This window comes from Triplophysa dalaica, chromosome 9, assembly GCF_015846415.1.
Source record: "Triplophysa dalaica isolate WHDGS20190420 chromosome 9, ASM1584641v1, whole genome shotgun sequence".
Classification (NCBI taxonomy): domain Eukaryota; kingdom Metazoa; phylum Chordata; class Actinopteri; order Cypriniformes; family Nemacheilidae; genus Triplophysa; species Triplophysa dalaica.
This window is the reverse complement of record NC_079550.1, coordinates 13,069,418-13,095,390: the sequence shown is the minus strand read 5'-3', so window position 1 is coordinate 13,095,390 and position 25,973 is coordinate 13,069,418. Positions and strand designations below refer to the sequence as shown.

Below are 25,973 nucleotides of genomic sequence, written 5' to 3'. Positions count from 1 at the left end.
GTTTCAATATATGGGATTATTTATCCCATATATTGTTGCATCATATTTTCCCATATATATTTATATATTTTCCAGTATATTCTTTTATATATTTTAGTATTTAATGTAAATTATATATATTTAGGTATTTAATATACATTATATATATTTTATGTAAATTGCATTTTCTTCTGCACTGGCTGATTTTTCCATTGCCACCTGCAAACTGCACATCGCTTTACATAATTATTTTATTAATGACCATTTTATAAAATCGTAAAATATTTTCATGATATTTTTAAAGAGTACTATTTTCCATAGGGTTACGTAAACAATACTTTTTTGTGTGAATGTAGCCTATGCAACCCAGATGTTAAGTAAACTTCAAGTTCATTCCCTGTGTTGTTTTCTTATTCGTATCTTAGCAAGAGTATGCACACCACAAAGCTGTTTATAAGCTCTTTAGCTCAGTTTCCCTGTGGCTGCTATTGAATGAGGTCTGTGTAGGTGGAGCTGGACACAAACATCTGAGTCCAGAGTAATGTGTTTGTCCAAGACCTCCTCACCATGACATATCGCCATTTCAAACTGCAGGCCTTGAGCTGAAAGCCAACAAACACAGTCAGACACAAGCAAAATAAAAGAAATAATAGAGCAGTCAACTGATATGGGAGAGTTAATGAGTGCCCATGCAGAGAAAACATGGAAAAGATCAACTAGAAAATGTCTAGTTTATTTTAATGTACAGGCCGAGATGTGTTCAGTGCAAACACGATGAAACCAGAACATATGTTTAATATAGTATGTTTGATATGTACAGCTGTGTGAAGGGAAATTTTGGACCAATGAGATTCATGGTTAGAACAACTTCTATTTACATGAAAGAGATTTTATTATTTGTCCCATTATTGCATTCCCTCACCATCTCCCTGAAACCGTCTAATAAAATCCATTCTCCCTTATCCATTCTTCAGTCAGACTTCAGCCTATCACCGCTTTCCATATTTCAGTGGGTATATAATCATTTTTCATTTAAATCTAGTGTTTAGCCCTTCCTCTTTCCACACTATCTCCAGCAGCTTCGTGAAGAGGAGGTTGAATTATGCAAATCAAAGGCTTGACATTTTTGCATGTCTGAGCAAGAGAACAAAACACACCCACACAACACTTCAGACATCAAATAATAGCTATGACAACCAATATTAGCATGAGAATTATCCTTCGACTCCGATCACTGATTCATAATTCCATGGAAGAAATGCATTACAGCGGTTCATTGAATCTTCCACCTATATAGACGGTTTCAGCGGCAACAACATAAACAAATGTTATGTGGCCCAAACTTAAAGGGGTAATATGGCGGAAATTTGTGTTTTTCTGTGTCTTTGGTGTGTTATAAGTTTGTTGACTACACTGTATGATAACTGTACGACTGACAATGTAACTGACACTGACACTATATGAATTTTTTGGCAGCTGGGGCACCAGAAATGTACCATAAAATAACAGGTTTTCTTGAAAATTTACGTCCTTTCTCTGTAATTTAATTTTTTTTACCATATTTTGAAAAACACATGAAGCAAGTAAAAACATAAAATGACAGCTTTTTGACAGTATAGGCTTGTTAATAATTGTAATAAACCAACATTACTAACTTTATATCAAATAAATATTAAATAACAATAATATTGCACTCTTCAGGTTAGGGCTATGCAATTAATCGAAAATTAATCGTAATCGTCAATTGTTTTATAAGTAAATGAGTGTTGTCAAATAATCCGGATCTCAATTTTGGCCAAAATAATCGTGATTATGTTATTTTGTCATAATCGAGCAGCCCTACGTCAGGTTAACCTCCTGAGGTTGACTATTTGCTAAAAATAGACTTAAAATGATTAAAGAATCAAAAGGTCTACTTGTACCTCATTTTGTAAAAACTGTATTTCTATGTCAACCCGAAGACACTGTAGAAATCTTACAGTGCAAAAACAGCTCTGTATCTCTCTTTGAAAGATGCCCGCAAAATTAGTCAACTGACCTCAAATAATGCAATAACAATTTCATAGCAGTGGCTCCACGTCATACAGCTAATCCCTGCCATGTAATTCTGTTCCCACAGGGAAGGTTTTTTTCAGAATGATAGTCACTGACATCCTTGCATGACCAGAGCAGACTGTCTTTCTATCTACTCAATCCTATTCTTATCTAAATAAATTTGAACCCTCAGTCAATCCTCAAACATGCACAAACAAGCTGAGGCTTAAAAGAATGTACCATTCTGGTGTAAAAACAAAACACTTACCATTGAGAAACATTACAGATACACAAAATGTTAGTTTGCTATTCAGTGTGGGTCATTCACATGTCTTTGTGATGTTAGCAAAGAAAACACTGCAAATGAAACAGTGGGCTTTCAAAGTACTGATTTCGCTTCCAGGCATCAGTCTCTGCCCACGCTACTTCCCTACCATTGATCGGTAAGTGAGTGAGCAGCTGACGGCTGGATCGCCACAGAGAGCAAAGCAGATGGTCTCATAAGGGCACACCAACAGCTCAGGTCAAAGCTGCCTCCGGGGGGCTGAACATCATGACGGGAAGTGCCAGAGAGAGAACCTTTGGCTTACCCAGATGTGTCTGGAGTGTATCATGCCCCCTACAAGTAGATTTTGAATTCAACATCCACAATCTATTTTGTATATGAAATTATTGTGTCGCAAGATGATTGTAAGCCCACCCTCATGTAATTTAAACTCACGTGTGTTGTTCCAGAATACAAGATGAGGGAGGGACATAATGTCAAGATTAGTTAGCATGTTAAATTTTAGGAGATTTTGTAGGCAGTGTTCAGAACAACATTAATATTGATTGAGCTTTAAGATTAATGGGTGTCAGTGAAGTCGTCTTGGTTACTGCGGTGCTCATGAATGCTGTGTTCTTGTTTGTTCTAGTAAAGGCTACCGCAGGGGTCACTGAGATTCAAGCAGTGGTCGTGAATAAATTAAGTTTAAAAACTGTAAAATGTGACTTTCTTCATATCTTGTCTTCTGTAGCGCATTGGTTCCCAACTTTTCTTTTCAGGACCCACCTAATTTATCTTGAAACCCATCAAAATAGGCCTGAAAAATACATTTGTTCTCTTAGTAGTGAAAAGTTTTCGTTATCTTTGTCGTTACAATAAAAATTATTATTTTCAACCCAGTGCTGGGTCAAAAAGAGACAAACACAGCTGGTGGGTTAAATGTAGCAGGAAAAATGTTTATATTTGACCGAATAATAGATAAAACAACCCAGTATTTTGGGTGAAACAACCCACCAAATGTAAGTTTACAACCCGATGGTCCAGTTTGTCCCCTTTTGACCCAACACTGGGTTGTAAAAACCCAGCATTTTTTAGACTGTATATGCTTCAATTGCATTACCAAAATACCTAATGGCAAGATTTCAGAAAAGCTGTCATTGGTATTTATTAACCTTTTGGAGCCTGTCCTACCGTGTGACCAACAGTTTGAAAACCTCTCTCCACCCGTGCCTCCTTTAAAAACAGGTGCATGATGGGATTACGCTACACAATCTCGCAAATACACAGAATCCATGTTACCTTACTCTCCCTAAAGAAGAGATAATCTCATCATTGACAGAGTTTACATAAATAATGTGGCAGTTTAGAAAAAATCGTGTTTTGTGGTGATGAATCCTTGGTGTGTCTCAAATATGTCAAGTTCTGTTCCTCCTATGGTGTAAACATCATTTTTTACCCCAAACTTTTCTCCACACGATTTGAATTATAAGCGGTATAACCTGCTCCACTGTGAAGTCTAGACAATTGGTAAGGGCCACCAGTTTCATTTTAATTCATATAAATATTTAAAAAAATCTTAAAAAACAATCAGGTTACACACTATTCCATCCTTTGTGGGACTAAGTTGTCTAGACTAGTGCAGTTTGAGTTGAAAACAGAGTTTTCGTTTATTCGTTTTCCCTTATCCACACTACAATGAGAAAAACTGCATTTTCAAATGTTTCCTTCCTGTGTGTTTTCGAAGAGCTCCGTTTTCTTTGACAAAAACTCCATCTCAGTGTGGATGAAAGGCCAAAACGTAGAAAAAAATATGTGTTTGAAAATGCATATGTGAACAGAGTATGAGGAGATATGATCATCTCAAATCCAGAAGCAAAGGAGGAAACTCCACATCTTATATTATCTCTATAAAAAAATCTTGACATAAGTGTTTTATACTATAAGAATATATTAATAGATTTAAACCTCTTAAAATCTTACACAGAGCCAGGAAGTAAGCAACAACATATATTCACACCAGTAATTCCCCAGGATTTTTTTTATTCAGGATGTTTTGCTTTATCATATAATGTTATAGACACTTCTCGCTGCTCTTCTGTGCTGGCTCGCTTTCTCAGGATCTCTCGCGTGTTACCCACCCCTGGGGGCCCCCACCCCCTCCGGGTTCGTCTGCCCCCATTGTTCGCCTGTCTGGAACTCTACTCCTGGCTGCAGGGACCTGAAAGAGGGACACCCAACCCCCCTCTACCCTTCTTCACCCACGGCCCAACTCTGCCTGCCTCCCTGAAGGTTTTTCATTAAAGTAGTATAGCGCTCTAATGACGGGGCCCCACACCAGCACAATCACGACCCCCCAAACCTCAACACACATCACCACACACACAGTTAAAGGCAAAGAATGATTTTTTTTAAATCCAGCTGCTGGAAAGTTCATGGTCAGCTGACTGTGCTCTGGTGTTCTTCTTCAAACAGGATTTAAAAGAGAGGTGATCGGAGAATCTGTTACAGCTCTAGTCATTATTGCAGCTTAAAGGGATAGTTCGCCCAAAATCAAAAATTCTGTCATCATTTAATTACCCCCTTCTCATTTCAAACCTATATGACTTTCTTTCTTCCACAGAACACAAAATAAGAAATTTTGAAGAATGTTTTTAACTTGACCCCATTGACTTGCATTGGTTTTGTTTCCATACAGTTGAAGTCAATGGGTACGGCTGTTGATTTCTAGTGTAAAAACTTGACTGTTTTGTCATCATATTAAATGCAATACACAGGTTTGAAATGATACTGCCTGTGTTTATATGACATATGAGTGCAAGCACTTAAATGGAGGGAAAGGGGAAATACTTTGTCCTGAGAGGAGTGCAGGGACGGGCTGTGAAAGTCGAATGAGAGGGTGTCAGCCAGTGTGTTGGGAGAAATATTGCTGATAGAAAAGTGGACGTGTGTTTCTACTGCAGTATCCAAAACATCTTTGCAGAGATCCCGGAGCACCTTCAGCCCCACTCCAAAAGTAGCACATTGTACTTTACGATATATAGTTCTCTGAGTGTTTACGGATTTACTTTCATTCAAAGTGACTTTCAAAAGCTTTCCAGGCATTTATTTATGAGTGTTTCTTGTAAATCAACCCGCATCCTTGGCATGATCCACCATTTCAGCTACAGGAAGCATTTGACCAGTAAAAGCCATCGCTCGTCAGCTCGGATATCATAACTACACCGTTCTCAAAATATAACACCATTCTTAGTGACCGTTAAAAAAAAATGTAATTGTTTACTTGGCCTTAATATTGTTCCAAACTCATGTGACTTTTCTTTTCCTTGGAGCAGGGAAGAAGTTAGGAAGAATGTTGGGGACTAACAGCCTCATTTACCATTCACTTTGTATTGAAAAAGGGCTGGGCGATATATCGTACGATTCTTATGCTCTCAGTTTCTCAATGACTCACAGTTAAATGCCGCCACATCCGAAAGCCAGAGGGCACTCTTGCGCAGAAACTTCGGATATGGGAGACAGAAGAAGAACAATTAGTTCCAGGAATAGCATATATTATATTGCTGTTTTTGAAACCTTCAGGTATTTTCACAATATTAAAGTCGATTTATAGTAATGACAGTAGACGAGTGTTGCTTTTTTAAAAGTAAGAAAAAATCGACTCAATCTCATAGTGATTTTAGATCGATCTACACTTCCTACTGATCCAACAGGTGTAGCTCACGGAAGAGTTGTGCATAAAACATCAAATCGATTTCAGAATCGATTTAGACATGTATAATAAGCTTGAATCGGGATACATATCGCCCAGCCCTACAATGAAATAAAGCCTGAGACTGTCAGGCCTTGAAATCTGCAATTTGTGTAACATGCAAGAAAAAAAAGCTAAGTCTTATGGGTTTGGAACTGCTTACACAGATATTTATCACACATTTTCCCCCCTAAGATTTCAATGAAATAGATTGTGATATGTGTCAGCGAGGATAAAGAAAAAGGTAAAAATATAAAAAATAAAATGGTTTAATGTTCACCTCATAGAAAATATAGTACAATCTAGGGTTAACATAATCTTACAAAGCCAAATCAGATAAAAATATAAAGCTCAACATATTGTAACAGCAAAAAATCCAGTGCATTCTCAATTTCAACAATGAAAAGCTTTCTCAATACAAATTGCTTATCGGATCTTTCTTTGTATTTTTCAGTGAATTATAAGTGATGCCGGCCAATACTGGATAGGTGGGAGGTTTAATGTTGTTGACAACAAACATCATTCATTCGATTTGGTTCCACGGGCAGTGGCAGCACAAAAACTGTACACTTCAGCATAGCAACAGTGGCAAATCTAAGCCATGAGTGTCATGAGGTCAAAGTTCATGTCTTTACAGACCACTGCAAAACAATGACTAATCAAATACAATTTGACCAAAACAAGCCCCTTGATATGACCTTATGTCTGAAGCAGAGAGTGCAGAGAGACTTTAACAAGCATAGACATAATCTGAATCACGTGCCGCAATGACCCATTTCTTACCTTTTGTAGACTTGTTGGGTTCAGTTGAGTTTTGTCAATGATTTTTATTGCAACCTAAGAAGACAGAAACAAAACCATTGGAATGGTGCTGACACATTGACTTGAAAACTACATTGCATATAAAAGGACCAACCAGCTGATATAATTGTGCCCGGTCAAAGTGTAAAAAAACTCAAGTGAGCAAATTCATAAAGTTTTCTTTCTACCATTAAAGTGAAGGCCGGTTGTTTAGGCCGCAAAATGAGGTTGCCATCATAAGATGTGCCCCTTTTGAGAGGTTTCCCTAAAAGCTGTGAGCCAATCAGCAAAGCTATTCAATCATGCACCAGTCTTACCTCCCTGCCGGTCAAGATATGGCGTGCCAACTTGACTTTGGCGAAATTGCCTTTGCCAATGGTCTTGAGCAGCCGGTAGTTGCCTATGTGAGGCTGTTCATCTGAGCAGGACGCTATGGAATTCCGGCAACGGGCTCCGAGCGATCGACTCGACCATCCCTTCTCTGAACGACTGCCCATGAGAGAGGCATGCTGTGGGAGCAAGAGAAGATGTCAATGCAGTATGAGTCAAATATCTGCTATGCGTGATAAGATTATGGATATACTCTACTTAACTCTTAATGGAATAGTTGAAATATCAAAATATCTTCTTTTGTTAACCACATTAGAATAACTCACAGAAAAGGTTTTTAAATGACATTAGCATAAATACATGATGACAGAATTTTTATTTTGGAGTGAAGTATCCATTTAATTCCTTGACATGTTGGCCAAGGTCACATTTCCTGTGGTGTCTTAAAGGCAAGCTAATCTCTACTTAACTATTGCTAACATGTTTGAAGTCTCTGTTTCAGGGCTTAGCATGAGCGAGGCAACAAGCAACCTAAATCTAATCTATCCAGGAATGCATTGCAATATTAAACTGCTCTCGCACCTCAACGTGATGTGACCCATGTGACCTTCTTATACCTGTGCTGTGGATAAAGACACTCAAGTAAAAACCCACCACCAACATTGTTTACATTTATGTATGTGGTACTACTTCAAACATGTACTTGTGAACGAAGGAAATTTGAGAGTTGTATGATGTGAAAATAAAGTGTATGTTGTATGACCCAACTCACGATATGAATAACATTCGTAAAATTTGTCTGGTTAAGAGTGGTTTTACCACTAAAATAATTTCAAAGACATTATTTTAGGTTGAAAAACTACAAAGTGTTGCTTTAAAGATATTGCTACATCCCTGCATCCTCCATTTCCAGGCCTGTGAGAACATTCATGCTAACACAGACATCACCCCCGCTCCCCTCCCACCGCACCACCCTTTCCAATCTACACATTGATTATTCCACTGCTGCTCGGTCTGATTACGCTGGCAATTTATATGGCAGGGTGGGGGGTAGGGGTGTGGTTGATGGGGGTTTCACTGAAGGCCACTGATGGAGATGCTTTAGGATGGGGGATGGAGGAGGACAAAATCTATGTTTTAGAGATAATGCATTACGATGAAGTGTTTCAAGCACCTATCAACAATATTCCTCTCAGCTCAACTTGTTAGGACTATTCAGTCGACGATGATCGATCATGATATAAAACTCTCCACTAACTAAAGGACAAAAAAACAGATCGAATTGAATTAAAAGCACAGCCGGGAGGACTGTATTGTCTAGTCACTATTTTGTGCCAATCAGGAGATTTCACTACATAACACATCCATTATGCACACTTTTGTTATCTATGGCCTAGAAAGACAATTACAAAAGCTCTAAATGTTTATTATTAACCCTAAAGCATCTGATTATCCACTTCATTATTAGAACTACAGTATTGAATGTTGATTGTCTATTTTAAAGAACGAAATACCCAAACAACATTCCACAACACAACCTAATTCTGGAAACCCGCCTCACACAAAGACAATAGGCCTCCTCCCTAACCAGCATCCTGCTTAGGACCACATGGGGGTAGAGATGGGTCAGGGTCAGTCTATCCAGACACATATCCTGCCATTCCAATATATATAACTCCCAATATCCATTTACAAGGGACTGTGTCCTCACTGTCTTGTACTGTTTTTTGTACTACAGCATTTAACACTGCCTCCGTGCTGATTTCTTTCACAGTGTTTCCTTGAACTAATGCAAGACAATGAGCTCAATTTGTTGTGTGTATTGTTGCGGTAGATTAAAGTGCTTGAGAAACAGGTGTACGCCCAAAGCAGGTGTGAAGAATCCTGCCAAGACTCAATTCCACATGTTTCCTCTCTTGAAAAGAAGGTGTGTTATGTTCTTGTTACATACTTAACAGCTTCCGGCCTTTTTAACAGGTTTTGGGTTCAAATGTGCAAGTTTGTAGATCATTTTTGTCTGATAAAAAGTTTCTTCTGGACCATACTGGTTTTAATTGACAAAAGGCCAGTTCCAGAATGCCAATTTATGGGCTATGGATGCCGTTTCAACACTGAGACTGTCATTGATCGTTGTAATGCATCACAGGTTCATTTTAATAGGAATATTTAGAATTCCTGTCGAGCAAACAATGATGCATGGCTCTAGCAACACAAAGTTTAAGGATTTGATCCCTGCGTTTACCTAGATTTAACACATTTTATAGCTACTAGCAAATGGTGTCACAATATATTAGTATTGACACTTACTGTGATATCAATAACAACAATTCTTAATATTGTCTTGGTTCTACAAATATGATATTATAAATAACTCGGCACTCATCAAATTTGTTTTAAGAGCCACAATGGTAACAAACTTGTACAAGAAAATTAAAAAAATAGAAAATTAAATATGAACTGACTGGTAAAATAATGATGTCAAAAGATTATTCTGTCTAAAACAATTGTGTTGTAAACATTTGATATTGTGACAACCCTACACATAGCAATTCGTAACTAGTAATAAACAGATAGACAGTCGTGGCCGATCGCGCCTAGTCTGAAGTTAACTTCCTGTCTGTTTTTGGTTATAACGTAACAATGTTTTTTGTATTTAATGCGTATTAATTGATATTACAATTTTACTGCATAATAATTGTATTAAATTAAATAAAAACTACTTAACGGTTATTGATTCTTTACGGTCTCCTGAAAGTTTGGTTCACATAACGTTTGTTTACGTTGTTGCCGCTGAAACAGTTTATATTGGGTCGATAATTAAAAATAATATATATTGTTATTGGCAGTTAATATACATGTCATGTGTCCACCATTTCACGGTTTTAATGCTAAGCTACATGCTACTAACTAGCCACGTAATACACTATAATTGCTTATTTAGTTTCACCAATTTTCTGCATGTCTCTCATTTACTATAATTGCAGTCGACCAGTGTTTCTCAATTATCGCCATTGGCCATTAAAAACCCATATCGTTCAACCACTATTTATAACTATTTTACAAGATGGCTAATGCGTATTAAGTCTTATGACCTCATTAATATATTTTTAAGTGTACGGCTGGTACATTTTATTTATTTTTTCTTGTGTACATTTTGGTATGATTAGCCACTTTGTAAAATAGTACACAAATTCCCGTGAGATAACACTGCCAGAACACAATGTAAGATGCTTCGGACAAAAGCATCTGCCAATTGCGTAAATATAAATTATTTACTCGGTTAATGTGGAAACGCATCTGTTTGTACACACATGCTTCTCTTTTAAACAAATGATTCGTTCTACATAACTGCCGTTATACTGAGTCATGCCTTGTGGCTGAAATGCCACTGCCCCTGTGTTGCATGTTACCCTTTAGTTTGCGACTCTGTCATGAGAGAAACCATCTGAATAACTAATAGAGCCGCTGCAGAGCATTCCCATGACCAAAGAGCAAAAGTCTCACCTTGGCATCAGATTGGAAGGCCAAAGAAAAAAGGGCCCAGCTGAGGCCCATCTGCTAACCGCACTCTACACTCTGCAACCCCCCACATCCCCTTAAACCGGTAACATAACCCCCTCGTGCGCACACACGCACTTCCCCTTGTACACCAGGAGACAACATCAATGCCAGTCGTCAATAGCAACAGTCGGTGTAGCAACCGATCAGGATGGTGTAATCCGTCCACAATGACAGGCACAAAACATGCTGATTGTGTTATTGTCGCTCATGGTCTAAACACACCCTCCGATTTGAAAAAACATGCTCAAAGTTAAAGGTAGATAAAGACTAGATAAACATGTTTACTTGTAGTGGCCAGACAAAACCAAGGAAGAATTTGTATTGTATTGAAGCCCATTCCAATGTATTGAAACTGTTCTGAAGGCAGTACACAACGTTGTTGTGTTTTGACTGGAAAAACAAGATATGTTTTACAACAATATGGTGGCTGAGATATTTACATACAAGATCTTCACAACGCTTGCATTCGGCATATCTTATTCATAGCTGTACTATAGTTTAGATGAACAAAGGAACAAATATTCTTCATAAAAGATATACATTCGCTTTAAGCTTTGCTACGCCTCACAGACACAATAACCTTGTTCATTCATTACATGAGAACGTCTGGGCCTGTTTCACAGAAAGCCACCAGGTTTGTGGTCACCCTGTCCATCTTTTTGACCCCTACATTGGATCAATTTTCCAGCTTCACAGAGGAACAATAAAGCACCAATCCTTTTACTGAATTTCACTTGCATAAAAATGGAGACATACTGTCCAGTGAAAGGTTTAATGTTAGTCAAGGTTGATTCTCTTGTAAATAAATCATTTTGCAGCAATAAAATGACAGTTTCATTCCAACACTGACAACAGCCTCATCACAATACATACATCCACTCAAATATAAAAGACCGACAAGCACGGCTGCCAATGTCAAAGGTGGTGGAGCACCTTAAAGGAGTCCTATGACGCGGCTAAAAAGAATATTACCGTTTGTTTAAAATGTAATGCGATGTTTAAACACGATTTAAGGTTCAAAAAGCTGTTTTTTCAACATACCGTGCATGTTTGTATCTCCACTTTGCCCCGCCTCTCTGAAACGCGCAGATTTTTAACAAAGCTCATCGCTCTGTGAAGTGAGGTTCGCTATGATTGGACAGTTAACCAGTGCGTAGTTATTGGTCGAATACTGCTAGCCCCAAAGTAGTTGTACTGACAGACAGCTCTGACTTGCGTATTCATTTGGGCGGTCTTAGTCAACTCATACCATGAACTGACGTGGATTTGTGTGGGTGTGGTTACACAAGACGTTTCAGGCAGGTCTAGGTGAGCATTCGCTTTTAGATAGAATGCATCTTTTGTTCCGACACTTTAATTTTTGCAATTTTAAGTGTCTATTAGATGCATGGGCAACAGCAAACACACAGAAAAAAACATGTTTGCACCATTTGACCCCTTTAAGTAACATCAGCAATGAGGAAGCATCAGAGGAAGAGGAATGTGTGAACACATACCATACGCACGCACTCGCTGTCATTCAATTTCCTCTTCTGAATGTTTCCACACTTCAGCATAAACTAACTGTTTATAATACACAACAAACAAATATATTTTTGTCTTATGACAGTCTTTTAGTTAAATAAGGCTAGAAACATATTTACACAAGTTAGATTTTTTCTGTTACACTGTGAAATATGTCATTTATAATTGATACAAGTATGCTTTTGTATTGTACGTCTTTGGTTTTGTTTTCATGTTTTTGGCTTTAGTCATCATCTTCCTCACATTTGTTTCCTAAATCTGTCACGTCAGAGAGGGTGATGTCATTTTAACATCTTATTTTACACTATTGCTGTTTATTTTGGGCAATGTGATGGCTGCCAAGATGACTGTCCTTTAGACTAAACAAAGTATGACAATTTTTCATTACATTCTATTCCAAGCTGACCTACTCCTGTAGACCTCAACATGATATTTCTACGCTTCATGGAATCTGTGGATTTAAGTGTCTGCCAAATGAATAAATGTAAATATAACCTCCTTGATCGGTTCTCTAGACCAGGGTTTACAAAAGTAGGGGTTGGGATATCCTGGGGGGGACCGCGAGGCCACAAGGGTGGGGTCGTGAGATGATTTTTGGAAATCATTTTGTGTAACAAAACATATAAAATATTAGTTAAAAAAACACGCAAATTAAAAGCCATCAGCCTTTGGAATTACCAACCCCTCGATCGTGACCCCATGAGGTGACTACGTCAGATAAATTACCCCATTAGGTTAGTGCATGCAGATAATTTTTGAGGTTTTAAATTTAGGATATTTTTATTCGTCTCAATGAAACGAAAATACAACCCAGGAAGGCCAGCCAAGAAGGGGAGAGAAGCGCTGCAGTCAGAAAGGCCATCGTCCTCAGGTACGAAAAGAAGCCAGTGTTCTGTCGAATTGTCCTACCTTTTCAGATTTTCCTACCGCAGTGCAAAAATAATATAATCCAAACCACATCGACAATATAAAAAGGTAGGATGATATTACAATGCAAAATGCCTTTTTAGATTGTCCTACCAGTTTAAAATAAACAGATAGAATGAGTTTACAGCGTAAATATCATATCAGATCATCCTACAGTATAAAATAAACATGTAGAATTAATTTACAGCACAAAATAACCTATCAATTATTTGTACAGAAATAATAAGTGCATGTGCGCAGTTATACTTTATACTTTACCCACCTCAAGTCTCGAGTCCCTGGCACTGTTATTTTGGGGGTCATGGGCTGAAAGGTTTGGGAACCCCTGCTCTAGACGTATTTTATATTGTGTTTGCTTTGTATTCGTGCTCTTTCTATCTCATCTTCTGTTCCTTCCATTCGGCTTAACAAAATTGAGGTGTGCCTATATGTGACATGCCACACTGTTGTGTGTCTGTGATAGCATAGATTTGCTTTTGAAAACCTAAGATCAATGGCAACATGAAGATCATGCGTTTGATTTTTAATTACACACAAACCAATAAAATGTATACCTTCAACTGATTCAAAGTCACTTTGGGTGGAATTATCCAACTTTTTGTAAAAAAAAAGTCTGTTAAAATCAAAGACCTTAGATATTACTTCATTCTCTATACACTACTTTATATTTACTTCAGTCACTGTGTAACATTTTTTTACGAAGTTGGAGTTTAATATTTCCTTTGGATTATTGGCTGCTTTTGTTAAAAGCAAGAACGAGCAATAATCTTTCACCATGTAAGACCAACACCAGGAAAACTTTCACCCAACATCCCACTGACATAATAAGAAAAAAGAAAGGGTGATTAAAGTGCTCAGAGCAGATGAGCAGAAAGTAACATGTCAGTCTAGCTCTGAGGGGAAAACAAGTGCAGCCACTTTGAGCTGAAATAAAAAAATGTGTGAAAGCTGTATTTGCACTATAAGTTTAAACATTGCAGCTTTTTTTCCACGCTGATGTACAAAATACATTTTAAAGCCTCATATTTTGCATGTCACCGCTACCAGTGAATTTCAACGATGTAATTGTTAGGTAACACACGTGGGGCTTTAAAAACATGTTGACACATGTCAATTTTATCAACTGTGTGCTCAAAACCGATATGAGTAAACAACATATTTGATTATTTCGCTTTGACACATTTAATGGCAGCATTAATACAAAAAACTGATCCGATGGAGGAAGTGTAATCAGTTTAAAGATCTTCTGTAAATTGTATCATGTTGCTAGAATGGTACTTCTAGTTGAATACAACTTGCCTTCATAAACAAACATAAAAGCTTTTACTTGCCATAAAAGGGGCTACCTCCCACTTTAATGTAGGATCAAGGTTTTCCCAGAGCATCCAGCCTCTGTTATGCAAACCAAATCTAAACATTAACAATCTACAAATTAAAGGCTTTAGATGTTCTCAATGTCAGGCCTGTAAAAAGATCCCTTTCTCCAAGACCTGTAGGACAACAAAGACAGCTGTCTACCCAGTAGCTACATGTCCTCTACCGTCGCATGAAATGTGTGACACTGGCCTAAAGGAGGGGAGGGATGATGATTTTTTCTTAACATAATTAACGTCTTCTTGGTTCACTAATTATGGTAGATAACTGGGAATTAGTTGAACTGTAACACTTTAACAACAGCCCCAGACACGCTACCGGCTTTTATAATATCGGCGAGATCACTTCATCGCCACATGCCAATGTGATTGAGTCTACTTTCCAATAGAAAGTCATAACCAATTGAAGGTTAATGACGTCACAATGCCTGTAACTTACGTGGTCTGCATTCCTGTCGTTCCCGGGCTGTAGCGTTGCGCGAGAGGACATCGTCCCTGGAGCTTCAGCCTGCAGCAGCACAGGGTTTATTTCGGCCGCCCGTGTGTGTATTTACCGACTGAATTAGCTCCGAGAGCAGAAACAGTCGTCATCGACCGGTATCACGAGGCTATCGATGCCGTCTCCCAACACTACCAGTGCTGCCGGACCGATGCGTTCTCTTCAAACAATCCCCATTTTCGATTGAGGTTCTTGAATGGCACGCGCAATGCTGGTGGATGAGGCTTGAGATATGACGCTATATGATGCTCATGTCTGTGATGGTTAGACTAGCGTTAGATCATTTTGTCCCATCCGAGTGTCCTCGTACCGTTTCCACACCGCAGCGTCTGAGAACAGTTTTGATCGTCTGTTGATTCCTCAGGGGTCTACAGTCAACCGAAAACCGAGCTAACCAAAGACAGAAAACGTAGAAAACAAAGGCAGAACAGAAGAGGTGATGGGAACAGAGCTACCAGAGCATCAAACGGGAGAAAACAACCTAATTTTGGACACACAGCAGCTTCTTCCAACGAGTCGGGGATTGTCCGGAGAAAATAAACCACTCCCTCGAACGCGGTGTCTCTCCTTCAGAGACTCGCCCGCGTACATTTCCAGGATCAAAACGTATGAATGATTATATAGCACACAAAACAATAATGCATACTATATATATGAAGGGTTTTACGAGTTCAGTCCGGTTGATTAAACGCTCCGAACAAAGCCCGGTGATCGTTGTCCTTTTCAAAGAAACGTAAGTGTATCGATGCTCCCAAACAGTACCGAATAAAAACCGTACGGTGTCTGTAAAATCTACATCCCAGTTCCGTGTGACACTGGCATGAAGGAAGGACGTCAGGAGAAGAATAGGCTGGGCTGGTCTGCGGCGGACGCGCTCTCTCTCTCTCTCTCTCTCTCTCTCTCACTCACTCACTCACACACCCTTCCCCCATGGTCCTAAACACACTGACGGTTCATTCATTCAAGCAGCAGAGCCGTCGTGAGACACCTACGGGGTTGCCAAAATAAACGGGTACTACGCCTCCATCTGGTCACTGCACACAAGCGCAGTAAATCCGTCTAATGTGGCTTTAACGGAAACTTTTACTGCATTTATTAATCTTAGTTCATTTCAACATATATATTCGTTAATACACAATGAACTTATGTGAACAACTGTATTGGCATTAAGTAACATTAGGTAACATTATTAGATGTAAATTGTTCATTGATAGTTCCTTTTAGCAAATGTATTTGTTAAAATGAGTAAATGCAACCTTGTTGTGAGGTATTGCAAAGTTTGTGTCTATCTGTTTTCCTGTATGTGTCCTTTATTGATTTACACCATCAATAAATATGAATTAATTTAGTCCATCAATCAAATGTATTGAATGTGAATTAATATACTTACATATAATATTACATATATTGCATCGTTTAAGAAACTAGCTGCTCACGACTGTTTCCCGAAAACAGTAACTTTGACTCTCATTTGTCGTTTGCATGGCTGCGTTCAGCCCCGAGAAAACGTTGCAAAACGTTTTTTAAACGGAAACGGTGGTGCGGTTGAACACCCTGTTGTGATGACGCAAGAGTTGAACTACGGCAGCTGAGATGGTCAATCTTTGTGTTCTTTTCTGAAAAAAAAACGTAGGTGGCTGATGAAATTGGTATAAATAGGTGTTGAATACTGCAAAATAAATATCTTCTAGTATATATTTAAAATAAATATATAAATAAATTCTCTTCTAGGACATATTTGAAGGACTTTACTTGGACCCATTGTGCGAGCTGTCTCTGTAATACCGCGTGAGTTATATACATGTTGCTGATGATTGGGCAGACATTCTTGACACACCGGCCAAACAAGAGAAAACGTATCTCAAACCCCGTTGCAAACCGTTTCCAGGAAACATGTCGTTCAAACCGGAAACCGAAGCAAAACGTCGCACACCGGTTTGAGCTTGAACATGTCCCACAGCTTTTGGGAAACGCAACCCTGCTGGTCGCTTATTTACACGGGAGAAATCAGTTGTCTCATTTGCGCCATCTAACGGTCACCAGTGAGTAGTACAACAAACAAACTCTTGTCAGATTGCATATCAATACATCATCACATGATTGGGGGCAAGAAGCCTATAACAAAGCTGAGCGTAGTGAATAACTTCGGATCTATTATATATTTTTATTATTATATATTTTATTATTTGGCAGAAGACCAAAGACCAACTTGTTTTCACATGTTACACCTTCGTAAAATTGTATGAAATAAATATTGCAACAAAATAATCAAAATGCTTCAATGATTTGATTGTGTGGTCTTTTCTATGGTGAACTTTCGTAGCATCTATGTGGTTTAGATTCTTCATGAAAGGATGTGACATCACAGATGGAGCATTTTAACTTCAGTTGATCTGCTGACAGGTCATTTTCAGAGATATGCTATCGTGACAATTTATTTCGAGGGACATTTGACTTTCAGTAATTGTTTTCCCAAGTCACACCTTTGCGCTGGTAAGTTTGTCAAAAAATATTAAAGTTAATATGTAAATAGCTGATGTATTTGATTGTTATGATTGATTGTTAAAACATTTTTTATTGTGAAACATATATATTTATCGGTCATGAATTATGCCTCAAGTACATCTTAACATTTGCTAAAACAGCATTACTGTGACATTTAAATAATTTTGAACAATTTGCTGTTTTGTGGCCGATACATAATTTTCTTTGCTGTTAGATCATTTTTAAGAGATGTTTTACAAATCTTCTTGTGTTCAAGTTGCAGTCTGTCTAAAAAAAATCACTATAAATTGAGTTAAAAGAGAATTGAAGATTAATTCATTATGTAAAATAATTAATACCGCAGATTTCCATTATATGTATGTTGTGCTTTCTTTAGGCCTTGTGGACCATTGAAAATGTTTTGGACTCTGACAATGGCTTTCGCTCTCATGGCAGTAGTTGATCCCTGTCCGGTACCCTGCAATTGTGAAGATATTGACATCATAACCTGTTCCCACCAAAATCTACTGGAGTTCCCTCGTCTGCCTCAGGGAACTAAGGAATTTTATGCCACACATAATAAAATACAGGCTCTCCCAAGTGAAGGTTTGGAAGAATTGTCACTTCTCGATCTCAGCAAGAATCGCTTAAATCTGTCACTGACTTCAGAAGGCATTTGGCAGAACATGAGCAATCTCAGCCAGCTATTTCTGACAGGAAATGCACTTAAGATATTAAATCCAAAACAATTCCAAGGACTAGTGAACCTCAAAGTGTTAGACCTCAGTGACAACTACATTGAAACTCTTCCTCGAAAGCTCCTTTATGGTCTGATCAAACTCAAAGTCCTTAATCTGAATTTTAACCACATATTCAGTTTATTTTATGGGGTTCTGGAGGGTGCTCCTGCCCTTAAGGACCTCCAACTGAAAAGCAATCAGATTGAGATGATAGAAGTGGATGTGTTTGAAAACTGCACCAACTTGGCAAAACTCTATATGTCACATAACAATCTGAAAAATGTGAGCAATAAAATATTCAGGGGCGCCACAAATCTGGATTACCTTGATTTTAGTCGTAACGGGTTAGTTGCAATACCTATCGGTGTCCTCAGCAACATCCCAAATCTCACGAGCCTCTACCTTCAGAAAAACCACCTAACTAGTATTCCTGATGATATTTTCACTGAAATTCCTGCATTGCAGCAATTAGACTTGAGTTATAATGCTATTGTTTCCCTTTCTGGAGCATCCTTCAGAGGTCTTTCTCAGCTGGGTTCATTACATTTGAGTTCCAATCTGTTACAGTCCCTAACTTCAAAAGTGTTTCAAGATTTAGGCCAACTCAGCAACCTTAATTTGTATCAGAATAATCTGACGTCCCTTCCGAGTAATTTGTTCAACAATTTAAGCATATTAAGTGAGCTCCAGTTGGACAGAAATAATATTTCTGTTATTCCACCAGATCTATTTCACCCACTTTATAATCTAAAGGATCTACAGTTGAATAACAATCATATCTCTGAGCTCGGCAAAGATACATTTAAGACGCTCCGAAAGCTTAACTATCTTGACCTCAGCAACAATGTCCTTGAAAGAATTACAAAGCATCTCTTCCAAAGGACAAAACATCTGAAATATCTAAATCTGGAGTACAATCGTATCCACTCAATTTCAAAGTCATCCTTTCAAAGTCTCAACAGACTACACATTCTTAAACTCGGCAACAACAATCTGTCCATTCTTCAAGTGGAGCTACTGACTAATCTTAGTAGTTTACGTGAGTTATGCCTGAATGACAACCAGATAGCGACCATCCCTGTTGGACTTTTTACCGGACTTACAAATTTGACCAGTCTAGATTTGTCCAACAATAATCTGCATACCATGCTCTCTGATAACTTTAAAAATCTGAACACGCTGAAAGGGCTTGATCTGAGCTTCAATAAACTTGGCACGCTTCCAGACGACCTCTTTATATCTTTGCTCAATCTTCGAAAGCTGCACCTGCAAAACAACCAGCTGACACGCTTGCCCACCAAACTGTTTTCTGTTCTTACCAATTTGATAGAGCTCGACCTGGACAAAAACCAGCTCCGTTATATTGATCCGGCACAGTTTGAAAGCTTAGTGAAGTTAAAAGAACTCGACATTAAATCTAATAATCTGCGTTCAATGGAAAATGGGTCACTGAAGCCTTTAAAAAAACTAAAGCATATTCATCTCGAAGGGAATCTGTGGGATTGCTCTTGTAAGTCCATTTTGTATTTAAGTCAGTGGTTCAATAATAATACTAGGCTGGCGGGAAAGAAAACCATTATGTGCTCCTCTGGCAAAGATCTTTCCTTTCCAGCTCATTTCCCATCCTCATTGTTGCAACATTGTACAAGTGCTGCCAGTTTCTCTTTACACATTCAAAATATTAAGAAATTCACAGTATTCTTAGCGTTCTCCTTGACTTTTGACTTCTTCATTGTTTAAATTGCTGTGCTATGCTAGCTTTCCATATATGTGGCTAAAGTCAGGGCTTGTCTTCATATAACGCTTTTTGATTTATTGAATGTAAATGACGAATTTGGTCCCAAAATGAGATAACTCAGTTTAAAAAATCTAAAATCATGTATTTTTATGTTATCATGTTCTCATTGTGTTTTATTGTGTTAGTTAGAAATAAAAATAAAAAAGGTTTTTGAAAATGTTTAAGAACAGAGTTATCTCATTTTGGAACCAAACTCTTCAAATGTTGGGCAGATATCAGAGAATCCATTTACAATTCATAACAATGTATTTATAATGCTGTTAAATAAAACACAATTACAAAACCCTTACTTTTCAGAGAGTGCATAACAGGATAAAACATTTCAGAGGGCAAAGGGGAAATTCCACTTACTCATTTCTAAACTCATAACTGCCTTTCACTTATTTGAGTGTTTCGAAGAACCTCGAATGGCTGCAAGCTGTGGTTGGGTTGCTGCAAAACTTCTGTTTTGTTCATAGACACAAGTACTTCATTTCTTTTAGATTTCCATAAAAAAAATCTGATGACTAAAATTGTCAGGATGTAATACAAACTCAAATGTATGCCTTGGGTAAAAATAGTTGCATAAAAATGTTAAGTTTATAAATCTGACATGTTTGTTTTGTTTGAATTGTAGAATTATTTTAACAGGTATGAATTATAATACACATTGCAACATTAAATATGGGAAGGAGAATGCAAGGAAATGCCTAGTAAATATCTATGTTCATACCTTTTATTTTCTTAGTTGCATGAATATCAATCTATTAAAGCCCTCTTATTAGGCCCTCTGACTTAAAGTGTTTAATAATGTAAGCATTGCCAAGCTTTTAGAATTGTAAAGACTTTATTTTGCATTTCCAAAAAGTACTTTACAGTTTATTCAACATTCTTAAAGTAAACTCAAAGATGCCATTTTTTTACACAACACAATTCAAATAAGCATGGTTAGTGACAGCCTCTGATATATAACTTCACTGTACATTTACAAACATTTGTGGCTCCTCATATTTCTCAAATAAGAAAAACTTTTCCCACATTTGTCGCACATGTACGGCTTCTGACCCGTGTGTATGTGCATGTGAGCTTTGAGAGAATTAGACTGATTAAAACCTCTTCCACACACCTCACAGGTGAACGGCTTTTCTCCGGTATGTATCCGCTGGTGCCTTCGGAGATTTCCTAGGGTGCAAAATCCTTTTTCACACACGTCACAACCAAAAGGTCTTTCGCCGGTATGCAAGATCTGGTGAGCTTTAAGGCTAGCCTGTTGACGAAATGCTTTCCCACACACTGAGCACCCAAAGGGCTTCTCCCCCGTATGAATTCTCGTATGTACCTTCAAATAACCTGCACTCTTAAAGGACTTTCCACACACAGTACAGCTGAATTTAGAGATGACTGTGTCCGTATGCTGGTGAGATTTCAAGGCGCTGATGGAGTTAAGAGTCTTTCCGCAGACCCTACAGGGAGCGGGCAACATTCCAGCATGAACCTGGAAGTGTGTTTTTAGCGTATTTATGCAAGCAAACACCCCGCCACACACAGCACAGCTGTGGCCGGTTTGCCCTTCATGCAAGGTGAGCATCCACTTCTGTACGAAGCCCTGACCGCATGTTTTGCATTTGTGCGGTTTCTCACCAGTGTGAGTTAGTTTGTGCGACTTCAGCGTATCCAGCTGGTTGAAACTTCGCCCGCAAGTCTGACAGCTGAACGGCTTCTCGCCTGTGTGGATTCTCTGGTGTCGACGCAGATTGTTACGAAGGCCGAAGCTCTTTCCACATACATCACATGTGTACTGTTTTTCTGCCGAGTGGACGACTTGATGCTTCCTGAGACCGTAAGCTTGCTGAAAAGATTTCCCACAATCTTTACATGTAAAAGACTTGTCTGCCTTGTGAATCTTCTGGTGAGTTTGGAACTCTTTATATTTTGTGAAAGTCGTGTCACACTGATCGCAAATATACGGTCCCTTGTGAAGCATACGGTGTACATCCAAACTGCGTTTATCTTGGAAATGTTTATCACATTGTGAGCAGCAGAAGGGCTTCTCTGCTGTGGCTGCATGGACAACCCAATGAGCTCTCAATCGCACATACGAGTCAAACTTCCTTTTACAGTGTTTACAGTTAAACTGTTGACCTTTTCTCCGAACACTCACTCGCACTTTTGTGTTATTTGAAACTTTCGTATTTTTCGATTTTTCTGCATCCTCCTGCATTGCAGACGAGTTGATGTCTTGCTCATTCTTCTGTGATGGCACAGCAATTTGCTTTTCAAGAAAGAAAAAGAGATCAATAGACAGATACGGAGAAGAAAGTTATGCCATCTGCTAATGTAATCCACTTCTACAGAGAACAAGAGCAGCTTAACATACTTCAATTGCAATTAACATGATATTGCAAATTACATGTTAAGTCAGAAATAACAATAATAAACAAATCAGTTTGTCTTATTGAAACTGACTGAGTATACACACAATATCGGTCAATAGGCTAAATGAAATACAAATTTTAGTTTGAGGATGTAAGAACTTAAAAAAAAAACTTCTCTGTGGAAAAAATGAATGGGATTTTATTACCAGAACCCAACTGTTGGACTTCAGTACATCCTACAGGCTTACCGTTTGCCCTTGATCAGTGTCTATGATTTTCTCCTGTTCCCAGTTCACAACAACAGCATATTCATCTTCAGTAGCTGTAATAGCATAACCACAAAATTTAAAGGATCGCTCTGAAAAACAATTGTGTGTGATAAAGGAACAGTAATAGGCCTCACCAAACATTAGCTGGTCAGTGGACCGATTTCTGTTTTGGCTCTGAGTATCTTCCTGTACACTCTTCTGCTGTTTCTCAAGTTTTGAGGTGTCCTGTGGCACCTCACCGGGACTCAATTCAAGTTGCAAAATTGCAGAGAAAAGCTGGCATAGTTTAACCCCAGCTTCCCTTGCCTGCTCTTCTAAAACACAGTTCAAGTGGGTCTGAAACATATGAAAGCAAGAGCTGTTACCAATTTGTAATATTTTTTTGCGTATGTGTGGACTGTAGCCTTATATTCCAATTTATCTGTATTCCTGGCGCAGATATTGGCCGTTTCTCAATTCCAAGAATGCAAATAACGGACTTCTCGTGGAGAATGGTCTTGCGAGGCAGCCTCAGAAGAACGAACTTGGATGGACACGTCGCAGTGACTTCTGGGACTTCAAGCGGGTTCCGTACACGCGCAAGGCTGCATTCTTTCTTTTTTCTTTAGTGAATATTTGCTTAGAAAGGACATGACATAGAAAAAAGATCATAAACAACAGCTAGGGAGTTGAAGGATAACCAATTAGTGCAGACAATCAGATATAAACATAATAAAAATGAACAAACAATATATATATATATATATATATACACAAATTACAAAAAATAATAAAGAACATAAATTAAACAAAAACACCAAAAAGTGAGGATATATCTAAAGCTTTGATATCCTTTTTGTTACAAGAGGTAAATAAAGATTTTATATAAATCTTTATATCTTCTTGAAAATGGGAAAAGTGTGGAGTAGGCTGCTCCTTGATATCGAGAACACATCCGGGGAACTTTCATGGGTTCTGTTATTGAGCAGTGCCCTGCGTTCCAATTCGCTTACTTACATTATGCCCAAATAGTAGACACTGTTTTTGTGTAGGAATAGTAGGTCATTTTGAGTGGATGGCAAAAGCGATTGCACACACTGGGACATAATAACAGGAAGTGGAAGTGGCTGTTGTTGCCTTGACAGCATTGTTGTCAATAACTGTCACACACATCAAAATACAGCCCTTCTTTCCATTAAGGTATATATTCATTCATTATTTCCTATGTGATGTTTAGATACATTTGTTAATTTAGTGACGCATGAGTTATATAATTTATTAATGCAGTGGAGCTTCACTAAACTCCACCTACTCGCGGTGAGTTGTGGCCAATGTCAACAGTTAGGGTGTGAATAATTCTGCCTTTCAAATTTCTACTCGAGGTAGTAGACCATCCAAGAGATCAGACACACTGGGACACAATAACAGGAAGCGGAAGTGGCCGTTGTTGCCTAGACAACATCTTCAATAACAGTCACATACATCAAAATACAGCTCTTCTTTCCATCAAGGTATTTATTCATTCATTATTTCCTAGGTGATGTTTACTATATACTTACATATGTTAATTTAGTGACGTGTCAGTTATATAATTTAGTGATATATAATTGAATTGCAGTGGAGCGTCACCAAAATCTGTCTACTCGTAGTGGGATATATCAGCCATTGGAGTGTGCATAATCGAACCGGAAGCACTAGACTATCCAGGGACGTACTAATTCAACAATCGAATACTATTAGGACGGAAAGTATGCTGATGGGAACGCAGGGATGGAAAGGACTTTGTCGGTTTTTGATGACGTAGAGCGAGAAAACGAGGACACAAGACCGCTGAAGAACGCATTGAGAAACGGCCATTGGTTGTCATGCGTAACTCATAAAGACATTTATTGTTAAATCTAAGCATTTAATGCAATCTACAAAGCTTCAAAACGTACCCCGCAAGCAAATACGCGGTCACTACGGCAACTTACCGTAAACTCGACATTTGCAGGCTCGTTTACAGCAGTGTTTGCCATTGCAGATGTGCCTCGTGAGAAAACTTTAGTCATTTCATGAACAGCGGTTTTTACAAGTGTCTCCAAAATAGCGAAGACCTCAGACTCCAACAACGACATGATACTTCCTCTGTTTTGATGGATGTTATAACGTTAAATGAATGCAAGAAAAATGGTACATTTCAAGTAAAATTCCTTGCATGTTCTCCTGAGTGATAATGTAGTACGTGTGTGCTCACTGCTCCTCCTGCTGGGCTGGTGATCCGTTACGCATTTTGTTTATCTCTGAGGTCAATCTGTTGCTAAATAAATAAAAAAAACGTAAGAGAAAGATAACTTATAAAACATTTTAAACAGTGAAAAACTTTGATTAAAGTTCCAGTTAAATAAAAAATACAATGTCTATTTTTTCATGAAATATTGGAGGGTTTATTGTAAATAGGTCATCATTGTGGATCATTCTCTTTTTGAAATTCGTGTGCCCTCATATTCTTCACTTAAAATCTGAAAATGCACTTCCGTCCTGTAATGACCATCCATCTTAGATGACGTATGTTAGATGGTTTGGGCGGAGCATTCCACTATTTTTCTCATAGAAATTTCATTTCACTCGGTTTGTCCCAATTGCGTTCTTTTTTTATTCTTTTATTCTTTTCTTTTTTTTTTATTATTGTTAATAGCGTATAAACAATTTTATATACAAAAAAGGCATTGAATAAACACTTTTATAACAATTTGCAATTCTCAAAGGCAGACATATTAGCAATTATTGCGTGCTTTGAAGTCTGCATTTTGATACTGATTGCGTCACAGCAGCTCGAATGAAGGCTGCCCCGATTCAAAGGTTGCTTCAAAAGCAGCCCCAAAGTGCGACCTTATTTCCGCAGGTTTTAAAGGATAGAACGAATGTATCCATCACAGCTTTGGCTAAAACTTTGTTTAGATAAAACTATGTAATTCACAAAAACGGTTAATTTCAGTGTTTTAATATTATATATGATGTTTCTAATTAACATTATTGGTGCATTATTGTGTTTTGTGAATTTGTAAGGTTGGTTAATTTAATATACTGTTGGGTTGTGTTTATCTACATAATCGTATTCTCGAAAATAAAATATTTTTTTCTGGCTCAGTATTTGTTTAAAATGTCAATTGCTTCTTGGATTTTAGGCTGCGTGCTTTGACAGCCAAGTCCTCGTTTTTAAGTCCGCGACCTTAAAGGTTGCAGCCCCTGAATTGGGACACAGCTACGGAAATGCATCAAATAGGAAAGTAAAATCTATTTCAACTTCCGGTTCACAAGGAGGTCAA

At 38.1% G+C, this 25,973-nt stretch overlaps 3 protein-coding genes across 13 annotated transcripts in view; 1 reads left to right on the top strand and 2 right to left on the bottom strand.

Annotated features, from left to right (window-relative positions):
* The window catches only part of mark4b (MAP/microtubule affinity-regulating kinase 4b), a 34,734-nt gene extending 18,500 nt beyond the window's left edge, over positions 1-16,234 (bottom strand). For 4 of the 10 annotated variants that reach the window (XM_056757280.1, XM_056757281.1, XM_056757289.1 and 1 more), the window contains exons 1-3: positions 14,982-16,232; positions 7,145-7,336; positions 6,810-6,863 (exon numbers count right to left, since the gene is read on the bottom strand). In XM_056757280.1, the coding sequence (XP_056613258.1) occupies positions 6,810-6,863; positions 7,145-7,336; positions 14,982-15,032 (297 nt within the window). In that variant the 5' untranslated portion in view covers positions 15,033-16,232. Of the gene's footprint in view, positions 1-6,809; positions 6,864-7,144; positions 7,337-14,981 lie in introns of all 10 variants that reach the window. The other 6 variants (XM_056757284.1, XM_056757286.1, XM_056757287.1 and 3 more) reach the window with 4 other exon arrangements.
* Positions 16,235-17,068: 834 nt separating this feature from the next.
* Positions 17,069-20,354, top strand: si:dkey-182i3.11 (insulin-like growth factor-binding protein complex acid labile subunit). The gene is made up of 3 exons (XM_056757293.1): positions 17,069-17,083; positions 17,381-17,534; positions 17,923-20,354. The coding sequence occupies exon 3, from the start codon at positions 17,942-17,944 to the stop codon at positions 20,003-20,005; it is 2,064 nt and encodes a 687-aa protein (XP_056613271.1). The 5' UTR covers positions 17,069-17,083; positions 17,381-17,534; positions 17,923-17,941; the 3' UTR covers positions 20,006-20,354.
* Positions 20,355-20,876: 522 nt separating this feature from the next.
* Positions 20,877-25,564, bottom strand: si:dkey-182i3.10 (zinc finger protein OZF). 2 transcript variants are annotated; one of them, XM_056757298.1, is made up of 4 exons: positions 24,639-25,564; positions 22,821-23,304; positions 22,666-22,739; positions 20,877-22,314 (listed from the first exon to the last, which is right to left on the bottom strand). In XM_056757298.1, exons 2-4 carry the CDS (start codon positions 23,029-23,031, stop codon positions 21,028-21,030), a joined length of 1,572 nt encoding a protein of 523 aa, XP_056613276.1. In that variant the 5' UTR covers positions 23,032-23,304; positions 24,639-25,564; the 3' UTR covers positions 20,877-21,027. The 2 variants fall into 2 exon arrangements, with proteins under 2 accessions (XP_056613276.1, XP_056613275.1); XM_056757297.1 differs by having other exon boundaries at positions 22,821-23,022.
* Between the last annotated feature and the right edge of the window lie 409 nt (positions 25,565-25,973).